At 49.2% G+C, this 19,974-nt stretch overlaps 1 protein-coding gene and 1 pseudogene across 1 annotated transcript; both read right to left on the bottom strand.

Moving 5' to 3' along the window:
* Nucleotides 1–647: 647 nt before the first annotated feature.
* Nucleotides 648–4,583, bottom strand: LOC149351743 (uncharacterized). The gene is made up of 3 exons (XM_089575635.1): nucleotides 4,347–4,583; nucleotides 1,856–2,065; nucleotides 648–893 (listed from the first exon to the last, which is right to left on the bottom strand). The coding sequence occupies exons 1-3, from the start codon at nucleotides 4,581–4,583 to the stop codon at nucleotides 648–650; spliced, it is 693 nt and encodes a 230-aa protein (XP_089431761.1).
* Nucleotides 4,584–4,646: 63 nt separating this feature from the next.
* Nucleotides 4,647–19,123, bottom strand: LOC149351744 (uncharacterized; annotated as a pseudogene).
* Nucleotides 19,124–19,974: the final 851 nt, after the last annotated feature.

Below are 19,974 nucleotides of genomic sequence, written 5' to 3' on the forward strand. Positions count from 1 at the left end.
AAACCCAAAGCATGATCTCTGCCCTTCCCCTTTATGTTAGTGCGGAAACCGGCACCACTTGTAGTTGAACGCATCAACTACAAGCGCACAGATTATCGCTGTGCAAATTGAGTCACCTGCCAGCTGTTCGATAGATGCAGCACCTTCCACCTTTAACATTATTCTCAAATCTTTTTATAATTAGCGAGAGTAAGGCATTACTGCAGTAGTACACAAAAAAGAAGAGAGCAAGGAAGAGTAGAGACAAAGAAAATGACACGAACGAAACTGCCACTTGCTTCTTGCACAGCACTTTCCAGCGCGTGTTTTATGGGCAAGCGAAACGCCGAAATATAACAAGACATAAATAATTGAAAATGCCTCTTTCTCCTATCCCCGAGCAGTACGAGGCACTGAGCACATACTGCACGGGCATCCGGCGCTGCTTCCGGTGTTGCTCGCATCCAGTAGATGCGGGTCACTGAGTGCAACCATCTCAGCGCGATTTCGTCCGAAACTCATGCCGGTGGCCCACTGGTTGCACGTGTGATGGGCAGCGGGACGAGCGACGCCATCTCGAGGGCCAGATGGGTGGCAGTATGGCTGACGGTGGCTGACGACATGGTAGGCCAACTCGGCAGTTCGCCCACTACCCATCACGCCATCAGCTAGTTCAGGCGGTCACAGTCGAGGTTCCATTCACTGACGCCGTTAGAGCCGCGAAATTCCGGGTTATGGTCCAAAGCGGTGGAGGTGATGACGCGGCCGTAAGAAACAGCAGGAACCGTGTGCTTGCCTGGCATGCACTGACTGTTAGAGCAGTCGCCTTCAAGCAGCAGGACCGACCGCATCCATTCGGCCGCATTCATGTTGGCGTAAGCTGTTGGCCCGTGGTCCATGAATGGTGCGCTGCCCTGCAATTACCGGATTCTCGAGCTTAAAATGTGGATGGAATGCATGCGCTAGGTGGCGCTACGAACATGGGAAGCATAGAAAGGCGTTGCAAAACTGGGCAACGATCGCTGCTGCCGGTAGACAGAATATTAGGCTGGAGCAGCACTCCTTGCACCACGTAGGACAACTCGAACAGGCGGTAGTAGCTCGCGATACAAAAGAGTGGGCATTATGGACGGTCAATGCCTCGCACTGCGAGCGCTGCTATAGAAAAAACTAGTTTTATAAAATGAAAAGGCCATTCGCGCTATTTCTCATTTCAAGCAGTGCCTCTTACGCACCGTTGCTTGAAAAGAGGATGAGGTATAATGCTCTTCGAAAACTGCCTCTCAGAGAGTAATAGCAAATGTGCGAATACGTGCCACGGAGGGTGTAATGTCTGTATTGCGCGCGCTTCTGTCGATTTATAATTTCTATGGAGTGCGAATGCTGCCAATTACATGCGACTACCGGTTGTTAAGTCGATGCTTAATAGGCATAAACGAATGTGGGACTCTTCGTGGCTGCGTGAAAATTTCGTCAAGAAATCAGTTTCTCAGAGACAGCTTTTAGAGATGACTGCAGAAATAGCGGGAACAAAAACAGAACCTATAAGAGAGAACCGACAACAGGTACTCTCGTGTGGCGTCTCCTCTTCCTTTGCGCTAATTATTTAGTTATACAATTCCAACCAGCTAAACATCATGAGGTGACGAGTTTTTAGATACCCTTGTTGTTCAACTGGTTGATAAGCCATGATCTCAGAAGAACCAGCGCAAAAGGACAACGGGCACGTCGTCCTCCTAAACTCTTGTCCGTTTTCCATTTGCACTGCTTCTTCGGAGAGATTCTAGATGCTCTTCTCAGAGCTTCTAGATTTTCTTCTTTTTCTATTATTCTCAAAGAATGGCGAGAGTTTGGAAAGAAACTCAGAGTTATTTACCTCTATTATAGTTTGTTTAGCCAGCAGGTCGTAGTCCCAGGCGGTGCAGGGCTCGACGCTGCCCCAAGCAACTACAGGAGCAGCGGACTCACGCAGCGCTTGGTGATTGTACGAACCGTTGACTACAAACAGCATACCCAGACCTTTCCATTCGGCGGAGTTCATGTTGTCAAAGCCTCCTGGCCAGCGGTCCATGAATAGTGCGCAACCCTGCGATGACCAGATCATGAGATGCAAATGCACCTGACCTGGATGCACCAGCTGGTGCCAGGAACACAGGGAACCGAAAGGGCAAAAACGTCCTGTGAAATTAAGCACGATATTTGCCGACAAAGACTTCTGGAAGCTGTAGCAGCACTCCGTGTAGTGCGTGATCCCTGGCGGTAATAGTTCGCAATGTAAAAGATGAAGGAATCTACCTCTAGGGTAGTATAGTGCCTCGCACCGCAAGCGCTGCTTAGCTGAATATCACGCCAATTAAAGGGAGAGATCAGCTATAGCTTATGACATAGATCCGCTGTAATTAAAACTGTTATCGCAAAGTTTTAATACTGGTGTTATTTAGTTAACAGGGTGCTGTGATCTACGGCAGCTCGAGAGTACCTGCACAGGGCACTGCTACGTATACGACAGAGCTCGTTGGCTGCCCACTCTCTCGCGACCAGACACTGTGGTTATACCTCGACAAGTCTCAGCCTTACTCCTGCAGCGGTTCCCTTTCATTGACCTTACCGCACAACTTCGTGTTTCTGCAAAGAATGGATGGTTTGGATAAATACGTAATGCTCGACCCTCATCTCACTCTTCATATATCGCTTCTGATCTCACTCGCATTCTTGGCCCCCACCTAATCGTGTCAGTTGTGTTACCCTGATGCGGGCTGCTCCTTCGTTATGAAAACCACCAACAAGCCTAGTTCTGCCATCTTTACACCCTTTCTACTGCGCTGTGATTTCTGAAGGTTTTTTCCATGCGTTTAGGACATACATTGAATCCGAGCGCAGTGTCATGACACTACACATTCCGTCAAAAGTGTGTCTACTGTCTAGGTTATAAGCTAAGCACAGGCTGCCAAGCGTCGCCCTGAGAAGCTTCGCATGAGCAGAAGGACCCTGGTCAGCCCGTCGCCGCGCGCACACTGGCGCACTGTTGCGGCGTGCCCTCAGTGTTCCCATGGAGAAAAGCGCAGGGCAGCAACGAAACAAGGCTCTCATTTCCGGAGTAAGACGTTGATTTAGGTGTCCCTCATGCGACGCTTGATATTTCCGAATCACCCCGTCCCGGGACGGTCCGGAAGAACAAGCTTAGATGCACCCACCGGGTGACACATACAATGGGCACTGCAAGCACTCTGCTGCATGAGTAAGGGTGCGACCTCTCGAGTAAACCTGTTGTTCCGGCACGACCCGGGAAGGAGTGATTCGGAAATATTAAGCCTCACATGAGCAACACCTCAATATACATCTTATTAATGAAATTAGAGCGCTGTTTCACTGCGCCCATGCGCTCTCCTCCCTGTGCAGACTGAGTGTGTGACGCAACGGCGCACCAGTGTGCATGCAGCTATGCCTGACCGGAACCCTTCTTCTCGCGCAAACCTTCAACCCGCGGTGCTTTGCAACCCATAGATAGCGCAGAACCCAGACAATAGACACACTTTTGGGACAATGGAGACTGTCATGGCACTGCGCTCGGATTCAAGTTATGTTCTAAACGCATGGAAAAGCCTTGCGAAATCACAGCAGAGCATAAAGGTTGTAAAGATTCGAGAACTCGGTTTGTTGGTAGTTTCCATAACCACGCAGAAAGCCTCAGGGTAAACCAACTCACGGCACCGTATGTGGGCCAAGAATGCGATTGACATGAGGTGTCAAGAGTGATATGAGGGCCAAGCAATGCGTATTTAGCTGAACCATCCACTCCTTGCAGAAGGACGAAGTTGTGCGGTAAGCATAAAGAAAGCGCATCGATCAAACCACAAAACCAATTCCCACTTCAAAGGACACTGCGCACAAACATGATATCTTCAGGCGAATCATTTTAAGGGAATACAAGCAGTTTAAAGTTAGGGTCTAGTAGCGAATGTGACTATGCCGTAGAAAGAAGATGATGCTAAGAAGATGCATAGAAAGTGCGCGGAAATCCTGCGCCATCACGATATTTCAGACATTTAAGATGATATTTCTGACAGTGATGAGAGGTTGCTTTCAAGGAACACCGAAGGAGTCTTGGATGAAACAATTCAATGCTGACTGCAGCCATTTCATAGCATATATCACTGTTCCTGCCACCCGGTGTATTTGCATAAAAACTGCAGCATACCTGAATATATCCGCCGTAAAAAATCTATGTGAAGGTGCGCACCGAACTGTAGCAGGAGATCTGCCGCGATAATCTTTCCGAACCTTTTTGATCAAACTACTCCAAGCCGCTAGGACGGCTGCGGTCGCTCCTTATCGTGGGCCTGGCGTACGCCTCCACATAGCGTTACCTTGAAGCTGGCGTCGTGGCTGGCGAAGTCGGTCCGTGCCATGAGGGCGCTCACGAGGGCGACGAGCTCGAAGTGACCGTGGTCTCCGAACGGCCCCTCGTCGAAACTCTCCGCCGCGTCCTCCAGCTGGTGTGGCCCCTGAACCTTGCCCGCGAAGCCAGCTGACTCCAACGTCGCGAGCGCCTGGGTCTCCAAGGGTCTGAGCGGACGGAGGCTGCCCCGACTGCAAAAGAACATCCTCCCTGGTGAGCTGCGCATTCTCAAGTGCTGACGCTTCTTCATCTGCGCGAGAGGCCGGTGTCACGGGGCCACGTCACGCTTAGCGCGCCGCTGCTCTTCTTCGTCGTCATCCTCTTCCTCCCGCTGGTATCGGACATTGGGCGCATTTATTTTTGCAGCCCCGATATACTTGCTGACAGGTCTCGGCGTCCGCTCTGACAGAGCGCCATGGTCACATGACCTACTTGCCAGATACCGCTTGCGGACTCGCCGCCAGAGCCTGGCTCCCCCTCGGTTACTGTACCAGGACGCTGTCATCTGGTAGCAGACGACGCATCGCATGGCTGCCACGACGCCGAAGCAACGCCGTGCGCTTGATCACGATACTCAGTCGATTTGAAGACCGTACTGTCAGCTAAGCGTAGCTGTATTACACAACTCAGCTTCGGAGGTGTGCTCGCCGCTACTGCTCGCGGCGAACTTCGCTCAAAGTGCCCCAACTCGTGGTGGATAGGCAGACAGAGTATAGCCTTCGCGCAAATTTTGACGACAATCGCTATAGCTACTCAAGTATGCGAGTTGTTGAACTGCTACGCTTTGAGGTAAGCGCGCAGACAGCATGTCGCAGAACAAGTGAACAAGAACCTCTTGACGACACGAGCAAACAATACGCTTTCGAAGCTCCGAACGCACGTCCGTATGTGGTGGATTTCGAGAAAATAGAACGAAGGTGCAAGAGAGCAGCTATACAGATCATGTGAAGGGTTTTACGCACGATATCGCCCTCCAGGAACACTAAAAGTAAGCAATATGCACGCAGAGTGTAACTCAAAATGGCTGGCAGCGCGGCGCGCAGCTGTCGTCTTCTGCCTTCCCTGCAGCCCATAGAGTTTCTTACTATTGTCTAGAGGGAAAGCTGGCAACCCGTCTATAGGAGTTTGCATGGAGGCCCCTCGAGACCACTTCAGCCACCATGGGCGCTCAAAGCGTCATGGGGCGAGGAGCTAGCGACTGCAGAACTACAACTTTTGTCCAAAAAATAATAGAAAAATAAAGCTGTTCGATAACTACTAATGTCCTAACATTCAATATCATGTCTTTAAATTCCAACAAATGAGCAGAAAAGCATGTAAATGCAAAGTTTGCCTAAAATAAGACATGGCTAGCTTTCCTATTGGTCAAGTAATGAGCACTACAAAAACAATAATTCCAGATTAACAGGCGAATTTCTAGAAGTAAATATGCTTTAAAGAAAAATATTGTTGCTTAGATACTTTAAGAGGTTTTTTAATGGCATTTTGAAAAAGTGAAGCCTTTTATTGGCGTTGTGTGTCGTTGCGTTTTCACTACTATGGCTTTGCACACTGTGTTCGCGCACACACGAACAGTGTTTTCGTAATGAAACATCTTAGTAGCACCACACCGTGTTCCCAAAAAAATACGACTGTCCCGCAACAAGTAGCTCACCGTCCCATGATGCTTTGCGCGTCCATGGTGGCTGAAGTGCAGCGCCGCCAGCTTTCCCTCCAGGTAATTGTAAGAAACTGTATGCTGCAGCCACAAGTAGCCCGCGGACAACCATAGGCGAAAAACGAACGTGTCCCTATGGCGATGCAGGCAGCTTTCTGACTGGTGGACGGAGGTTTTGGGCGGCCCGAGAAAAAAGAATACCTCACTCGAGTCCGCAAGTAGTCCCGGACAGTCCGGGATTACTTGCGGGGTCACTGTCTATCTCGTATTCATTTGGTTTCGGCGCTGTTCTGTGCCTTAGACGCCAAACTTCTTTGATGCCAGCCCGCACACGCGCTGGAGCGAAGGACTGGCATTGATCGACACCCTTTCAGTCTGTAAAGACCTTGTGAGAGAAAATGCACATCGGACGCCCATTGATCACGACAGACTATTTTCACAATATGAAAAGGAGTTGCGCCTTCCGGAATGCCTCTATAACGTTTCTGACTCAGGAACACACAGAAATTATTGGAGCCCGGAGGACTCCGATAATTTCTTTTGCAAAGGCTTCGTGCAGTCACGAAGCAAAGGCTTCGTGGAAATCGTGGAAATCGAGCTTTTTCGTGGCTTCCGTGTTTCACGAAAACTTCATGTGCGTACACTGACGTCACATCCGTCCTCTCCTCGGAGGCGCCGATTCACTCGTTTCTACACAACCGGCCTTTCCACTGAATTCGGCGCAAGAATTTGGCCTGATGTCGCGATCATTGCACCAATAGTTTCTTGGACGATTCTTGCCGAGAACAGGAGCAAAACTCGATCTTCCTGTCAGGAGCTGCGTCGGCAGCGTTCAAATCGTTGGAAAAAAATACTTGCTTCTAGGCGATTCTGCACCTACTTCCAACGTCAAGGCGCTGAAAAAATAGAGAATGGGTGAAAAGGACTTCCCTTTTAAGTAGGAGGTTGGTTATGTGTTACCATAAATTCTTTGTCTTTTCCATGCCCCTCATGTAACCATGGCACTGCACGGTTCTTTTTCCTTATTGAAGAACGCACAAGATTTTCGATACGGCTGCTTTTGGGTTTTTTATTTTTACATATTAAAATCTCCGCGCTCTCCAGGGAAGTTGATCTTGCTTGAAACTGTCGCGGAAACATTCGCATAACAAGCAGCAGCTTGGAAACATAGCTCGAAAAACGGGTGAAATTTGCGAAGCGTTGGATAAAGGCATATCAGCAGCCGTAAAGTTGAGGCAACTGTGGAATAAGGAAAGGTGTCAGGCTGGGAGGCACGACCTCGCCAATGCTGTTCATAGCCTGTTTACAGCAGGTATTCCGGGGCCTCAAATTGGAACAGCTGGGGATAAGAGTTAATGGAGAATACCTAAGTAATTTGTGTTTCGCTGATGAGAATGCCTTGCTAAGTCCTTCAGGACATGATCTGCAAAGTATAATCAAAGAGTTAGGCAGAGCAGAACGGTGGGGTCAAAAATTAACATGCAGAAAACCAAAGTAATGTTCTACAGTCCATCAAGGAAACAGCAATGCGCAGTTGGTAGCGAGGTGATGGAAGTAGTAAGAGAATATGTTTACTTAGGGTGGGTAGTGGCCGCTGATCCGGATCATGAGGGGGAATTAACCAGAAGAATATGAATGGGGTGGAGTGCATTCGGCATATTCTCGCAGAGCATGAATTTACCAATATCCCTCAAGAGAAAATTCAGGGGGTCACTTTGATGACCTAAAGTGCGGTGAGGCGAAAGCCTTAAGCGCGGTGTTGCTGCTTGTGTCACTGATGTGTGGTTAAGATATTAAGCTTCGCCTCTAAGAGTGAAACGCGACAGCGTCTTGCAACGCTGCCAGGGAGTCCACAGAACGCCATCATCCGTTCGGTTCTACGCCTTGCGCGTCGGTAAATTCGGTTTTGAGGAAAGGAAATGTATCATTCTCGCATGCCTCGGTGGACACCTGAACCTCGCCGTAAAGGGAGGGGAAGAAGATGGGAGTGAACGAAGACACCGTATTCACTAGATGCGCCTTTGTTCATTCCAAACGATCGAGCCTGGAATGGCGTAACAATAAATAAAAAAAAAGCCTGGAATGGCGTAGTGGTTAGCGTGCTCGTCTCGCTTTCCGGAGTCCGGGGTTCGATTCCCGATCTCGACCAATTTCCTACTCGGTTTTATTTATTCTTCTGGCCTGATTAGAAAGATTAATTTGGTTTAATTGGGTGATTAAGCTGCTAACTGAACTCATTCCCACTTACTTGAAGCATCACTATACGATCATTTTAATTGGTTGCATGGTTACTAGCCAAAGTACAATTGGCCCCGTTTGAAATTCGCGCACTGTGACGTCACGACCATTTCGACCAATTGCAAATAGTGACATTTCTGTCGACAACTCCCGCTTACACCGATGAGGCATTAAAGACTTCCGCCTTAATACTGTAAGATGCTGCAGTGAACAAGTTTTTCGCAATGGTCTGACTTTCCGGTGCGTAGCAAAATTTTGCTTTTAAGGTTTGTCCTGCGCTCGTACTGGGTACTTCACAGTGCCATAGAAGACCAAAGGGGTGCCTTTTGACAATAAATTGCAGAGAACTACAAGCGTCCAAATCAGCGGATATATGGACTCTTTGTGTGTCATCTCATGATATGCGACAAAAAAAGCATTCATAAACAACTTCCCGCTGAAAAATGCGTCTAACCTGAGTATCTGAGTACGGTTAGAGCTGTAGGTTTCCAAAGACTGAACGGAAACATTCAGATAGTATTTTCACTCCGTGATATTCATTTCATGCGCCTCGGAAATTACTGTATGCTACTGACGACGACGGCGAACAGTCTAACGCCAAATGTCAGTTGACGAGAGGAGCATCTCAGTTCACGAAAGGGACGAGAGTTGCGACCCATGGCCACCGATATCAAGCATGAATGCAGGGTTTACTAAACTTTGCCGAACGCTGCCTCGTCGACTAGTTTTGGATGCCGTAAGATTTGAGCACCATGAACGCCGGCACACGAATGGACGCGTAGCGATGACGAACGCTAGGATCAATCGTGGCAGCATGCTCCGCGACGTCGGAGGGGGCCCCGTTTTTGAAAGAGCTACCGAAGCAAACGGTAGCGTACCCGGCTGTTTTCTTTTGTCAGTTTTTCTAGAACCGTTCTAAAACTTGAGATCGTTTCGAAAAATTTTGAACGTGCACAATTTGACTCGTTCAACGAATCGAATAGTAGGATATTAGATTGGATGTTAGAAAATGGCGAAGTTTCGCACACCCCTACTCGATCATTCCTGAAGGCGTCACCGACCAGCTCATATGGTAGAGTGTCTAACACCGGTCAGTAAAGACCGGAATAGATTCCGGTACAAAAAATTAGCTGTGGTTAAGCCTGAGTGATTGCGAAAGCAATAGCTCCCCGGTTGCGCTTGGCTCTGCTGGTGGTTTGGCATGGCTTCGGCTTTTGTGCAACTAAATGATTTACTCTGTACACAACATGGTTTCTACTGTTTGTTTATTCCAATGAACACGCTTTGGTGGTCCGTAAAGTAGTGACTCTTGGTCTGAACACTGGTAATTACATAGTCGTCCCAATGTCTATACATCACTAAGTCTAGACTGCTACCCCATTGGGTTGAGCTATAATGACGCCGCCTCGGTTCACCACAACCTTCTGCTTCCTCTCTGCATACGTCTTTCTTCTTTTAGCAAGCCGTTCTTCTCTCCGGTCCGGTGGCTCTTCTACACGGCGCTTTCTTCTGTGGTAATTATATCGCTCTGCACTACTGATAGACGATTCTTCGGCATTCAGAGAGTCCATGATACAATTCTCGCTCACTGAACTTGTAGAACGCCGCCGGGCTCGCCATTCTGCGGCATAGGTGCGTTGCTTAGCCAACCACTGTTGCGTTTCTTCATCTGTCTCCTGGGCACGGCGCCGGCGTTTGCGCGCAGCACGTCGCTCCAGCGACGCCTTGTACAACTCCTCAGACATGACTAAGCGCAGCGCGCCTGCGGCGCCCCGTTTATGGATGGATGGGTGAATAGGAGGGCCCCCTTTGAAACGGGGTGGTGGCAATTGCCACCTTGCTCAGCTTTTCTTTCTTTATTATTTTTTTTGTTTACTGTGTTGGCAATTCTCATTAAGAATCGCCATCACCTTTACCTACAGTTTCCTACAATTCTAACCTTATGCCACATCTCTGCTTTTCAGCCACCGATCCTCCAATCGCTTTTTGCTAACTTCCACTGCAGATTTATTTAAATGACCATTGTTATATTTAAACCCTAGGGCCTCAGGAAGAGTGACTGCGCCTGCATCGACATCCGGATGGATACCATCACATTTGATTATGAGGTGTTCAATTGTTTCCACAGATCTACCACACACGGCACATGTGTGATCTTCTTCGTTAAATTTCTTTTTGTAGCTGCGCGTTCTAAGACACCCTGACCTAGCTTCAAAAAGTAGGGCACTGCCTCTTGAGTTATCATAGAAAAATTCTTTCCTGATCTGCCTTTTCCAGTATCGATATAGTTCTACACTATGTTTCTTTTCCATTGAATTCACCCAATTTTTAACTTCCGCGTTTTTAACCTGTCGTTTAATGCTCTTTCTTTCTCCGTCCTCATGACCTGCATACTTACTGGTTAGTTTTCTAGTTCTTCTCCGCCACTGTGAGTCAACGCTCTTTCTGTATAAATATTTAAATACCTTGGCTGCCCACCTGTTATCGTCCAATTTCCTCAGGCGTTCTTCATATAGTATTTTATTCTTAGCTTCCCGTGCTTCGAACGATGCCCAGCCCATATCCCCTTGTAATGCCTCGTTTGTGGTTCTGCCGTGGGCACCTAGTGCTAATCTTCCAACAGCTCTCTGATTTACGTCTAATCTCGACTGAACTTCTGCCTGAACAGAACCGTATTGCCGAAAGTAAGTCCCGGCACCATTATTCCTTTCCAAATACCTCTTAGTACTTCATATTTGTTGTACCCCCGTAATGCCCTATGTTTCATTATCCCGGCGTCTCTTCGTCCTTTTGCCCTAAGAGCCTCTTCGTGCTTTTCCGTGTATATCTGCCCTTCGTTTAGCCATATCCCGAGGCATTTGTATTCGGCCACTTTGGGTATGTCGTAGCCTTGTATTGTAAGCACCTGGTCAGTTGTATCGTTAAAAATCATCAGACCTGATTTAGTTGCGCTAAAACTGAATCCTACTCTGAAACATACTCGCCTAGCGAGCGCCCTCACGCGGCGGGCCGAGGAGGCCGTCACGTGGTAGCCGCCGCGCCGAGCGGAACGACTACGGCCGAAGAGACGAGTTGGGGCCCCTGCTCTCCTCTGGTCGTGACTTCACGCTGTCACGTGGTCGTGCACCGCAGCTTCGCCGGAGGGAAGGTACGACCTTCACCGACGGCAGAACAGTGCTACCAGTATTGCTTTCGCAATAAACGGACGGCAGTACAACTCATTCACACACACACACACACACACACACACACACACACACACACACACACACACACACACACACACACACACACACACACACACACACACACACACACACACACACACACACACACACACACACACACCCCACACAGAAGCAATGCACTGCCCGGCGCAGACCAGGCACAGACGGGGAGATGATGGGCTCACTAAGATTCCGATCCACTGAAACCAAGGAGACCACTGAGTAATGTTAATTTTTGCTTTACGGTGGCGTTGATTAGGCCAGGAAATTAACTGCTCAATCATTTCAGAAGGCAGAATAAACACCCTGGGGGAAGCTGAACCCACAACCTGCGAATTTGTGTATAGTGCTCAACAAAGGGAGCTATAGTGACTACCTGGCTATACTGCCTTCGCAGGTATTCATCCTGTAGTCTTATGTTCAATATGCTCACCCGCGCCACATCCGGCCGGCAATAGCAGTGGACATGAGTTAGGCCACATTTTCAAAGCCGGTTTTTCCCATGCTCCGTCGCCTGCGTCGCGCCCGCAGCTGACGCAGGGGGCTGTTTTTGGACCGTTTTCTCCCCGAAATCAGGCGGCCAGTGCCGCTGGGTCCTGCTCTACGTTACCGCTGAGCGGCGGTGCCGGAGCGCCGCCCCACGCAGAACGCGTCAGTAGCAGCGGGAGCTTCCTTCAAGTGACCCACGGCTTGTTTCCTGCAACCAAGAGCTCGACGAGCATGGCGGCTTCGGCGGCGGCGGCGATGCGCGGGTTCGAGGGTGAGCGGGCATGGCGAAAAAAAAAGTTTTTTTTTTTTTTCGCAGTCGTGAAATGCACACGTCTTGCACCCCGAAAAGCGCCCGTTGCCAAGGAACAGAGAGCGGATAACGGTTGTATTTCATTTGGCAATCTACGAGGTGTTCCACCCAAAAGAGTCTCCGAATGAGTTTTGTGTTAGCACATTAGAAATAAATACACTAGAAGAAAGGCGCAACCAATCGGCCAAGCAGACTACTTAGTATGAAGACCAATTTCACAAGTTCAGGGGAAATATTCCTATATAGATAACAAAGTTAATTACCTCCCTTGACACCTTCAATTTTGCTGACTGGCCAGAATAAATTCGCTACAGTGCGCATTTCTCTACCGCATCAATAATAGCTTGCCATATTCGAGTCCATTAGCTTTAGCGCCGTACGCGCGGTGTTTTGCAGCAAACTGTGGAGTTGCGCATAGTTATTGAAACTTGCTCCTAACTTGTGCTTGAGCTCGCGAGAACACGTCGTTCTATGTACGATACGAAGCAAACAAACTAAAGCCGAGGAGGCGACAGCCGACTTTCACCAGATCCTTCTTCGGAGCCCGCTTTGGAGAGAAAATAAAGGCACTGACGTAGAGTAACGTGGGAACAGCGAGCGCCCACCCAAACTGTTCAATTCGCTTCTATAGCTGATAGTTTGTTTCGTAAATATAACCTAATCAGCCCCTCATTCACTTAACCTTGCCTGCTGAGAAGTATAGCGAGGCTCTGTTTTAGCAGTAGTGATACCATAAGTAGCATTTGAAGGTTATCGTACAGCTGATGTTTTCCCCATTACACCACGCACAATGTGGCACTTGAGCTACACCAGCACGGAATACGTCAACCATTCTCACCTGGAGTGGCGCTAGTGAATAATCTGAACTTGAGGCTAGGCGTAATATGAATACTTAGAAATGAGGTGGCCAGACCGCCGCTGCTGTAGTTCATTTGGCTAGAGCATTGCTTGAGAAATGCGAAACTCTTGGATTTCGGTACCACCAGCGGTTGCCTTTTATGCTTTCTGTAACACCCACGAACGATGTATTACTCATTTTCTTCTCGTGGTGGTGAAAACATTTATTGCACTGTATGCAACACGAGTACGAGTAAGTCGTGTAGGAAATAAAAAAGTACATTTCCATATGCTTTCTTCAGTTTTAAGTGACTGATGGCGCATTTCGTGAATATTCGCTTGGCATAGAATAGCCTGAACACGATGCTCAATAAAGCTATTACTGAACTGACTATCCCCTTACCTATCAGTGAGTTTTCCATGCATGGTCGAATCAGCCTCAGAAGAAACAAGCGATTCGTAAAACAGCAGTTTTTCTGTTCTGTGGGCAAGAGCAGGTGTGGACCTGATGTGCGTCTTTCAAGTGTTCATTTGGCTGCTTGACGACAGCCACCTTCAGTCGATTGTGTTATTCGTGCTGAGCAGAGAGTCCGCTTTGGCTGCTTTCGCTGCCTGATGCGCCTGAGCATTAGCACCATTTTCTTCCGCCTTTGCGCCGCCTTTGGAGTCCCTGACGGTCTTCGATATAGCCGTGCCCTTTTCAGCTCCAGCGTCGAACACACGAAGAATTCCCAGTTTAGAAGATCCTTTTTACTCTCTACTCTTCCGGCTCCATTCTAAGGCCGCAGCACAACCACTTACCCGAATGTGAATTGAATGCGGTCGATCTAACCCTTGAATCGAGGGCGCTGGAAATTACCTAAGACGCAAAGGATGATCTGTGTCCTTCCCCTTTAGGTTAGTGCGGAAGCAGGCACCACTTGTAGTTGCACGCATCAAATACAAGCGCACAAATTATCTCTGCGCAAATCAAGTCACTTGCCAGCTGTTCGCCAGATGCAGCACGTGGCAGCATTAACATTATTCACAAATCTTGATCAGCCGTGGGAGGACAGGCATTATTGCAGTAGTACATAGAAAAGAAGAGAACAAGGAAGAAACATGACCAACATAATGACACGAACGAAACTGCCATTCGCTTTTTTCCAAGCACTTCTCAGAGCGTCAAAGACTCAAGCTTGTTTTAAGGGCAAGCGAAATGCTAAAAAGAGGAGAAATAAAATAATTTAAAATGCCTCTATCCTGTGCTCGAGCCGTACGAGGCACTGACCACATACTGCACGGGCATCGGGCGCTGCTTCCCCTGCTGCTCTCTGCGCTTCGTGGGGAGGGTCGACAATGCACTGCTAGAAGATGCAGCCGCAGCATCCGGCCGACCCCTCCCTTCAAGGATATGCGCTAGCTACTAGTGGCTACTTCGAGGCTAAAATCCGGGTGGACGCCGTTTTGGTTAAGTGTCGTCACTTTCTAATTGTTCCCACTCATGAGCCAGACAGAGAAGAATGGGACAATGCTGGTGGACAGCCCTTGTCGAGACAATACGGAGGTATTCCAAGGTGCAGCGTTTATTTGTCGGCAACTCCAAAACCACGTAGCAGTAGACTACGAAGGCGACCGTGCTCACCGCCAGTCACAGCGCCGAAACCAAGATGGAACCCCGTCGCTGTGGCTTACAATCAAAGCGGCTGCTGATGCCCTTTGAAGAATCGCGGCAGCGACACTGGTCCTCTTGATGGCTGCCGACGTGCAGCTGAGGTAGGCTTCCCGGATATAATTTCTATGGAATGCGAATGCTGGGAATTACATGCTATTTGAGCTGCAAATTCAATAGTTAATAGGCATAAATGAATGTGGGACTCTTTCTGGCAAGAAATAAGTTTCGCAGAGAAAGCTTTTAGAGAGGACGGCAAAATTAGTGCAGAAAAACAGAACGTACAAGAGATAATTAAGAGACAACAGGAACTCTCGTGTTGTGCCTGCTTTTTCACACGTCCCGTTTTTTGCGCTTATGCTTTAGTCATAGCATTCCAACCAGCCAAAATTCATGAGGTGGCGAGCTTTTATATACAGTTGTTGTTGGGTCAGTCGGTAAGGCATTAAGGACAACGGGCAGGTCGTCCTCCTTCATTCTTGTCGGTTTTTTTTTTGCGCTGGTTCTTCCGAGAAGTTTAAGATGTTCTTCTATAAAGCTGTAAGATTTTCTTTATTTATTATAGTCTAGAGGAATGGTGACAGTCTTAGGAAAGAAACTCGAGGTTATTTACCTGTAATAGAGCCTGATGAGCTACCAGGTCGTAGTGTCAGGCGGTGCAAGGTAACAAGCGGCTGCAAACAACTGCAGGAGCAGCGGGCTCACGCAGTGCACGGTGCTTGTACGAACCGTAGCGATCAAACAGCACAGCCAGTCCTTGCCATTCGGCAGCGTTCATGTTGTCAAAGGCTGGTGGCCAGTGGTCCATGAGTAGTCCGCTACCCTGCAATGACCAGACCGAGATATGCAAAAGGATATGACCTGCATTCAGCTTCTGGTGCCAGGAACATGGGGAACCATTATGGGAAAAATGTCGTGTGAAATTAAGCACGATATTTTCCGACAAAAACATCTGGAAACTGGAGCAGCGCTTCGTGTACCGCGTACTCCCTGGCGGTAATAACACGTAACGTAAATATTGAAGTAACCTGCCTCTAGCGTAGTACACTGCCTAACACTGCAAGCGCTGCTGAGCAGAAGATCACGTCGACTAAATGAATAGTTCAGCTGTAACATACGATATAGATCGGGTGTAATTAAAACCGCTATCGTAAAGTTTTAATGCTGGTGTTATTTAGTTAACAGGATCCTGTGACCTAAGGCGGCTCGCGATTCCCTACGCCGGGCAAAGCGACCTATACGACAGGCGTAGCTCGTTCATGTCCCACTCTCTCGCGACCCGACACTGTGGTTACATCGAGAGGTCTGAGCCTTACTCCTGCAGCAGTGCGCTTTCATTAGGGTCACCGCACAACTTCGACTTTCTGCAAGGAATGAATGGTTTGGATAAATACGCACTGCAGGGCACTCATTCCACTCTTCGGGTATCACGTCTCATCTCACTCGAATTCTTGGCCCATATGAAAAAGGCTTGCGAAGTACATGAAAAAGGCTTGCGAAATGAGAGAAGAGCTTAAAGGTTGCAAAGATTGGAGAACTCGGCTTTTGTTGGTGGCTTCCATTACGAAAGATCAGCACGCCTCATGGTAAGACAGCACTGATGTGGGCCAAGAATGCGAGTGAGATGGGACGTGATAAGCCCGACCCACATGGAGCGATTTTCTCGCGAAATACCTGCGAACGGCCGCCCGGCGGCGGCCGCTTGGCCGCCGGCGGCCGTTCGCAGCCGACCAAGCCGTGCTAGATACGTTCGCCCGGCGGTCAGCCGCTCACCGGAAGCGGCGAATGCGAGCTGTCAGCGCGGACCAATGAGGGCGCTCTGCTCCCGCATCTAGCATCTAGCTTCCGCCCGCTGCCCGCGACAAACATGGCGGCGCCCTTCAAAGCCAGACCCCCCGCTTCGGACTGAATTCTCGTTGTTGCGGCCTTTTTCAGTGCGTTCACTGGCCATAAATGGAGCACCGGTCTTTCGCTTCGTCTCACCTTGCCTATAAGAAAACTTACAATAAATTTGCTTCATTTTTTTTATTTAGAATGACAATTCTCCCACTTCTAGGCTTAAGAGGAGAGGCGGTTTGTTTACAGTAATGGTTCCCGTCCTAAGAACCAGATGGCGCCAGTATAGGTGAGTTTATTTTTCAGTCTCTGCTAGCATACGCTGAACTAAAGGTGGGAAAGCGCCTGCGTTTAGCGTACGTAAGCATGCGTACGCTTATGGTATGTAGACAGCGTGAATTTGTTATTTTCTCACTGTGTCTGTGTACGCCGCAAGCGGTGTCGTGGTGTAGAAAAGCGAGAAACAGCAGCGGCGCGGCGGTTCCGCCTCCCCCGGGCGCCGACAGATGAGAATAGGCACTAGTTTTTGCGGCGAGCGGATTCGCTCACCGCAAAAACTCAGCCTACGGTCTGATAAATAAAGAGAAAATTGATAAAATTGCAACAAATCTCAATAATAATTTCTTTATTTTGCCGCGCTGTAATAAACAATGGCTTTAGGGTAACTTTAAAAATCTTATTTTGTGGCAGTTTACTAAGATTAAGGCCATGTCCTTGATAGCAACACTGAAATCAAGACGGCTGCGGTCTGGCGGCGGTCGCCTGTTTTTCGCCGTATGTGGTGCAGCACGGCGGCCGTGCGTCGGCGTTCTGCCGCGCCGCATGAAATTCGCAGCGTCTGTTCGCTCCATGTGGGTCGGCCTATATGCGAAGAGTAAGATGAGAGTCTAGCAATGCGTATTTATCCAAACCATACATTCTTTGCAGATAGACGGAGGTATGCTGTAAGCTTAAGGAAAGCCCACCGCAGAAACCACAGAACCTATTCCCACCCAATGACACTGCATACACGCCTCATATCCCCAGGCGAATCGTTTTAAGAGAACACAAGCAGATTCAGGCTTGGGTCTATTACCCAGTATAACGGGGCCGTATCTAACGCTTGGCAGTGCAGTGACCCCTGTGGTGACTTGCTTATGATGTGCGCACAATTCTTGCGGCAGCGCGATATTTGAGAGATTTGAGACCATATTTGAAACTGAGGGATGAGAGCTTGCTTTCAAGGAATGCCGAATGAGTCTCAGATAAAGCAACTGAAGGCTTACTGCCGCCATTTCAAAGCACGTGTCACTGCTCGTGCCACCCGATGTGTTATCATGAAAATTGCAGCATACCTGAATATGTCCGCCCTAAAAATCGATGTGAAAGCGCCCACCGAACGGTTGGGGGCGAAAATAGCGGATCGGGTACGCATCGTGCCACTCAAGCCCTCTCGCACTCAATACTGCTTACAATGCACCAGATGTGGTGGAGCTTCCTTCACAATGTAATGCGAAGCCGATGGCGTTGAAACATTGTGCATCGCGCTGCGATTCCGAGAGGTGACGCTTCTGCAGTATGCACCATAGGGCATTCAAGTCCCGTGAAGCGCGAGCTGCGGTAAAGTCGCATCCGGCACGTTGCATGTCATACTGAGCGCGGCGCACACATTCATCAACAAAATCCGACGTACAGCATTCCGTGACCGCTGGCTATACGGTCACGAATATAAAAGCTTTGACGGAATAATGCCGCACGTCGAATTTTTTTCTTCTTTTTTGAAGCGAAAGCTTCATTACGGGACCTCGGGCTTCAATCGCGGAACAGGTCAAACCATCAAAAACAGAAAATGAAATTCAATCAACATCCATGATTGGGAGTCGAACCCGAGACGACGCGAACAGATCTTTAACTGCCGTTCAGCTGGACCACTACGCTATCGCCGCAGCCAACACGCTCCGTGTTAATTTGCGCCACATTCTCGTATTGTGCATTGGAGAGCGTCGTCTTCATCAACTTCGATTTGAGAGGTCCCGCCGCACTGCCTGCTCAATGTCGTCTGCTACGTAGCACAAATCCGTGCTTTCGCTCCGAATCGAATGTAGTAAGCATTGTCAGCAGTTTTCTCTCAGTATTTCTAGTGGGCACAGCCTCATGCATGGAACTGACGCAGATCTGCCGCGATAATCTTTCCGAACCTTCTTGATCAAACTACTACTAGCCGCTACGTTCGCTGCGGTAGCTACTCCTCGTGGGCTTGGCGTACGCCTATACATAGCCTTACCTTGAAGCTCGCGACGTGGCTGGCGAATTCGGTGCTTTCCATGAGGGCGCTCACGAGGGCGACGAGCTGGAAGCGGCCGTGGTCGCCGAGGGGCCCCTCGTCGAAGCTCTCCGCCACGTGCTCCAGCTGGTGTGGCCCCTGACCCTTGCACGCGAAGGAAGCTGGCTCCAACGTCGCGAGCGCCTGGGTCTCCGAGGGTCTGAGCGAACGGAGGGTGCCCCGACTGGAAAAGAACATCCGTCCTGGTGGGCTGCGCATGATGATGATGATGATTATGTCCTCGGGCTGAATGGCACATTCTGAAGTGCTGACGCTTCTTCCTCTGCACGAGAGCGCGGTTTCACGGGGCTATGTCAGGCTTAACGCGCCGCTGCTCTTCGTCGTCATCATCCCCTTCCTCCCGCTGGTATCGCGCATTATTTGTCAGAGCAGGTAGTGCGGGCGCCCGAACCGGGGTCAGGGTCTATCTCGTATTCATTTCGTTTCGGCGCTGTTCTGCGCTTTAGACGCGGAACTTCGACGCCAGCCCGCGCACGCGCTAGAGCGAAGGATTCGCATTGACTGACACCTTTTCATTGTGTAAGGATCTTGTGACAATAAATACGCATCGCTTGCGCCATTCATCGCTACAGACTACTTGCACAATACCGAAAAGGATTTGCGTCTTCAGGAATGCCACTATGTCGTGTCTTACTCAGGTGCCCCCAGAAATTATCGGAGGCCAGAAGTCACGAAAAAGCACATTTGTCTCGCCACCTGGCGACGACACCTACAACAGATGGATGCATTGTGCAGGTTGCGTATTGGGAAGCGCATAGCAGCCTTCGCTTCATGGCTACATGCTGAAGCAGCGTGGAAACCAATCTTTGTCGTGGGTTGCATGTTCCGCGAAAACTTCATGTGCATACACCGATGTCACATCCATCTCTCCTCGGAGCAGCCGATGCACTTGTTTCTACACAACCACCCTTTGCGCTGAATTCGGCGTAAGAATGAGGCCTAATGTCGCGATCGTTGCACCAGTAGTTTCTTGAAAGATTCGTGCGGAGAACAGAAGCTAAATATTAACTTCGTGTCAGGGGCTCCGT

The sequence above is a fragment of the Amblyomma mixtum genome, chromosome 3, assembly GCF_055824585.1.
Source record: "Amblyomma mixtum isolate Tamu chromosome 3, ASM5582458v1, whole genome shotgun sequence".
NCBI classification, from domain to species: Eukaryota; Metazoa; Arthropoda; class Arachnida; order Ixodida; family Ixodidae; genus Amblyomma; species Amblyomma mixtum.

Bases quoted from the DNA above. Each gene is read 5' to 3' on its own strand.
- LOC149351743 (XM_089575635.1), bottom strand. From the start codon at position 4,583: ATGTTCTTTTGCAGTCGGGGCAGCCTCCGTCCGCTCAGACCCTTGGAG. The intron at 2,066-4,346 runs GTAACGCTATGT...TGGTCATCGCAG, and splicing joins GCCACGACGCCAGCTTCAAG to GGTTGCGCACTATTCATGGA. The intron at 894-1,855 runs GTAAATAACTCT...CGGTAATTGCAG, and splicing joins CTAAACAAACTATAATAGAG to GGCAGCGCACCATTCATGGA.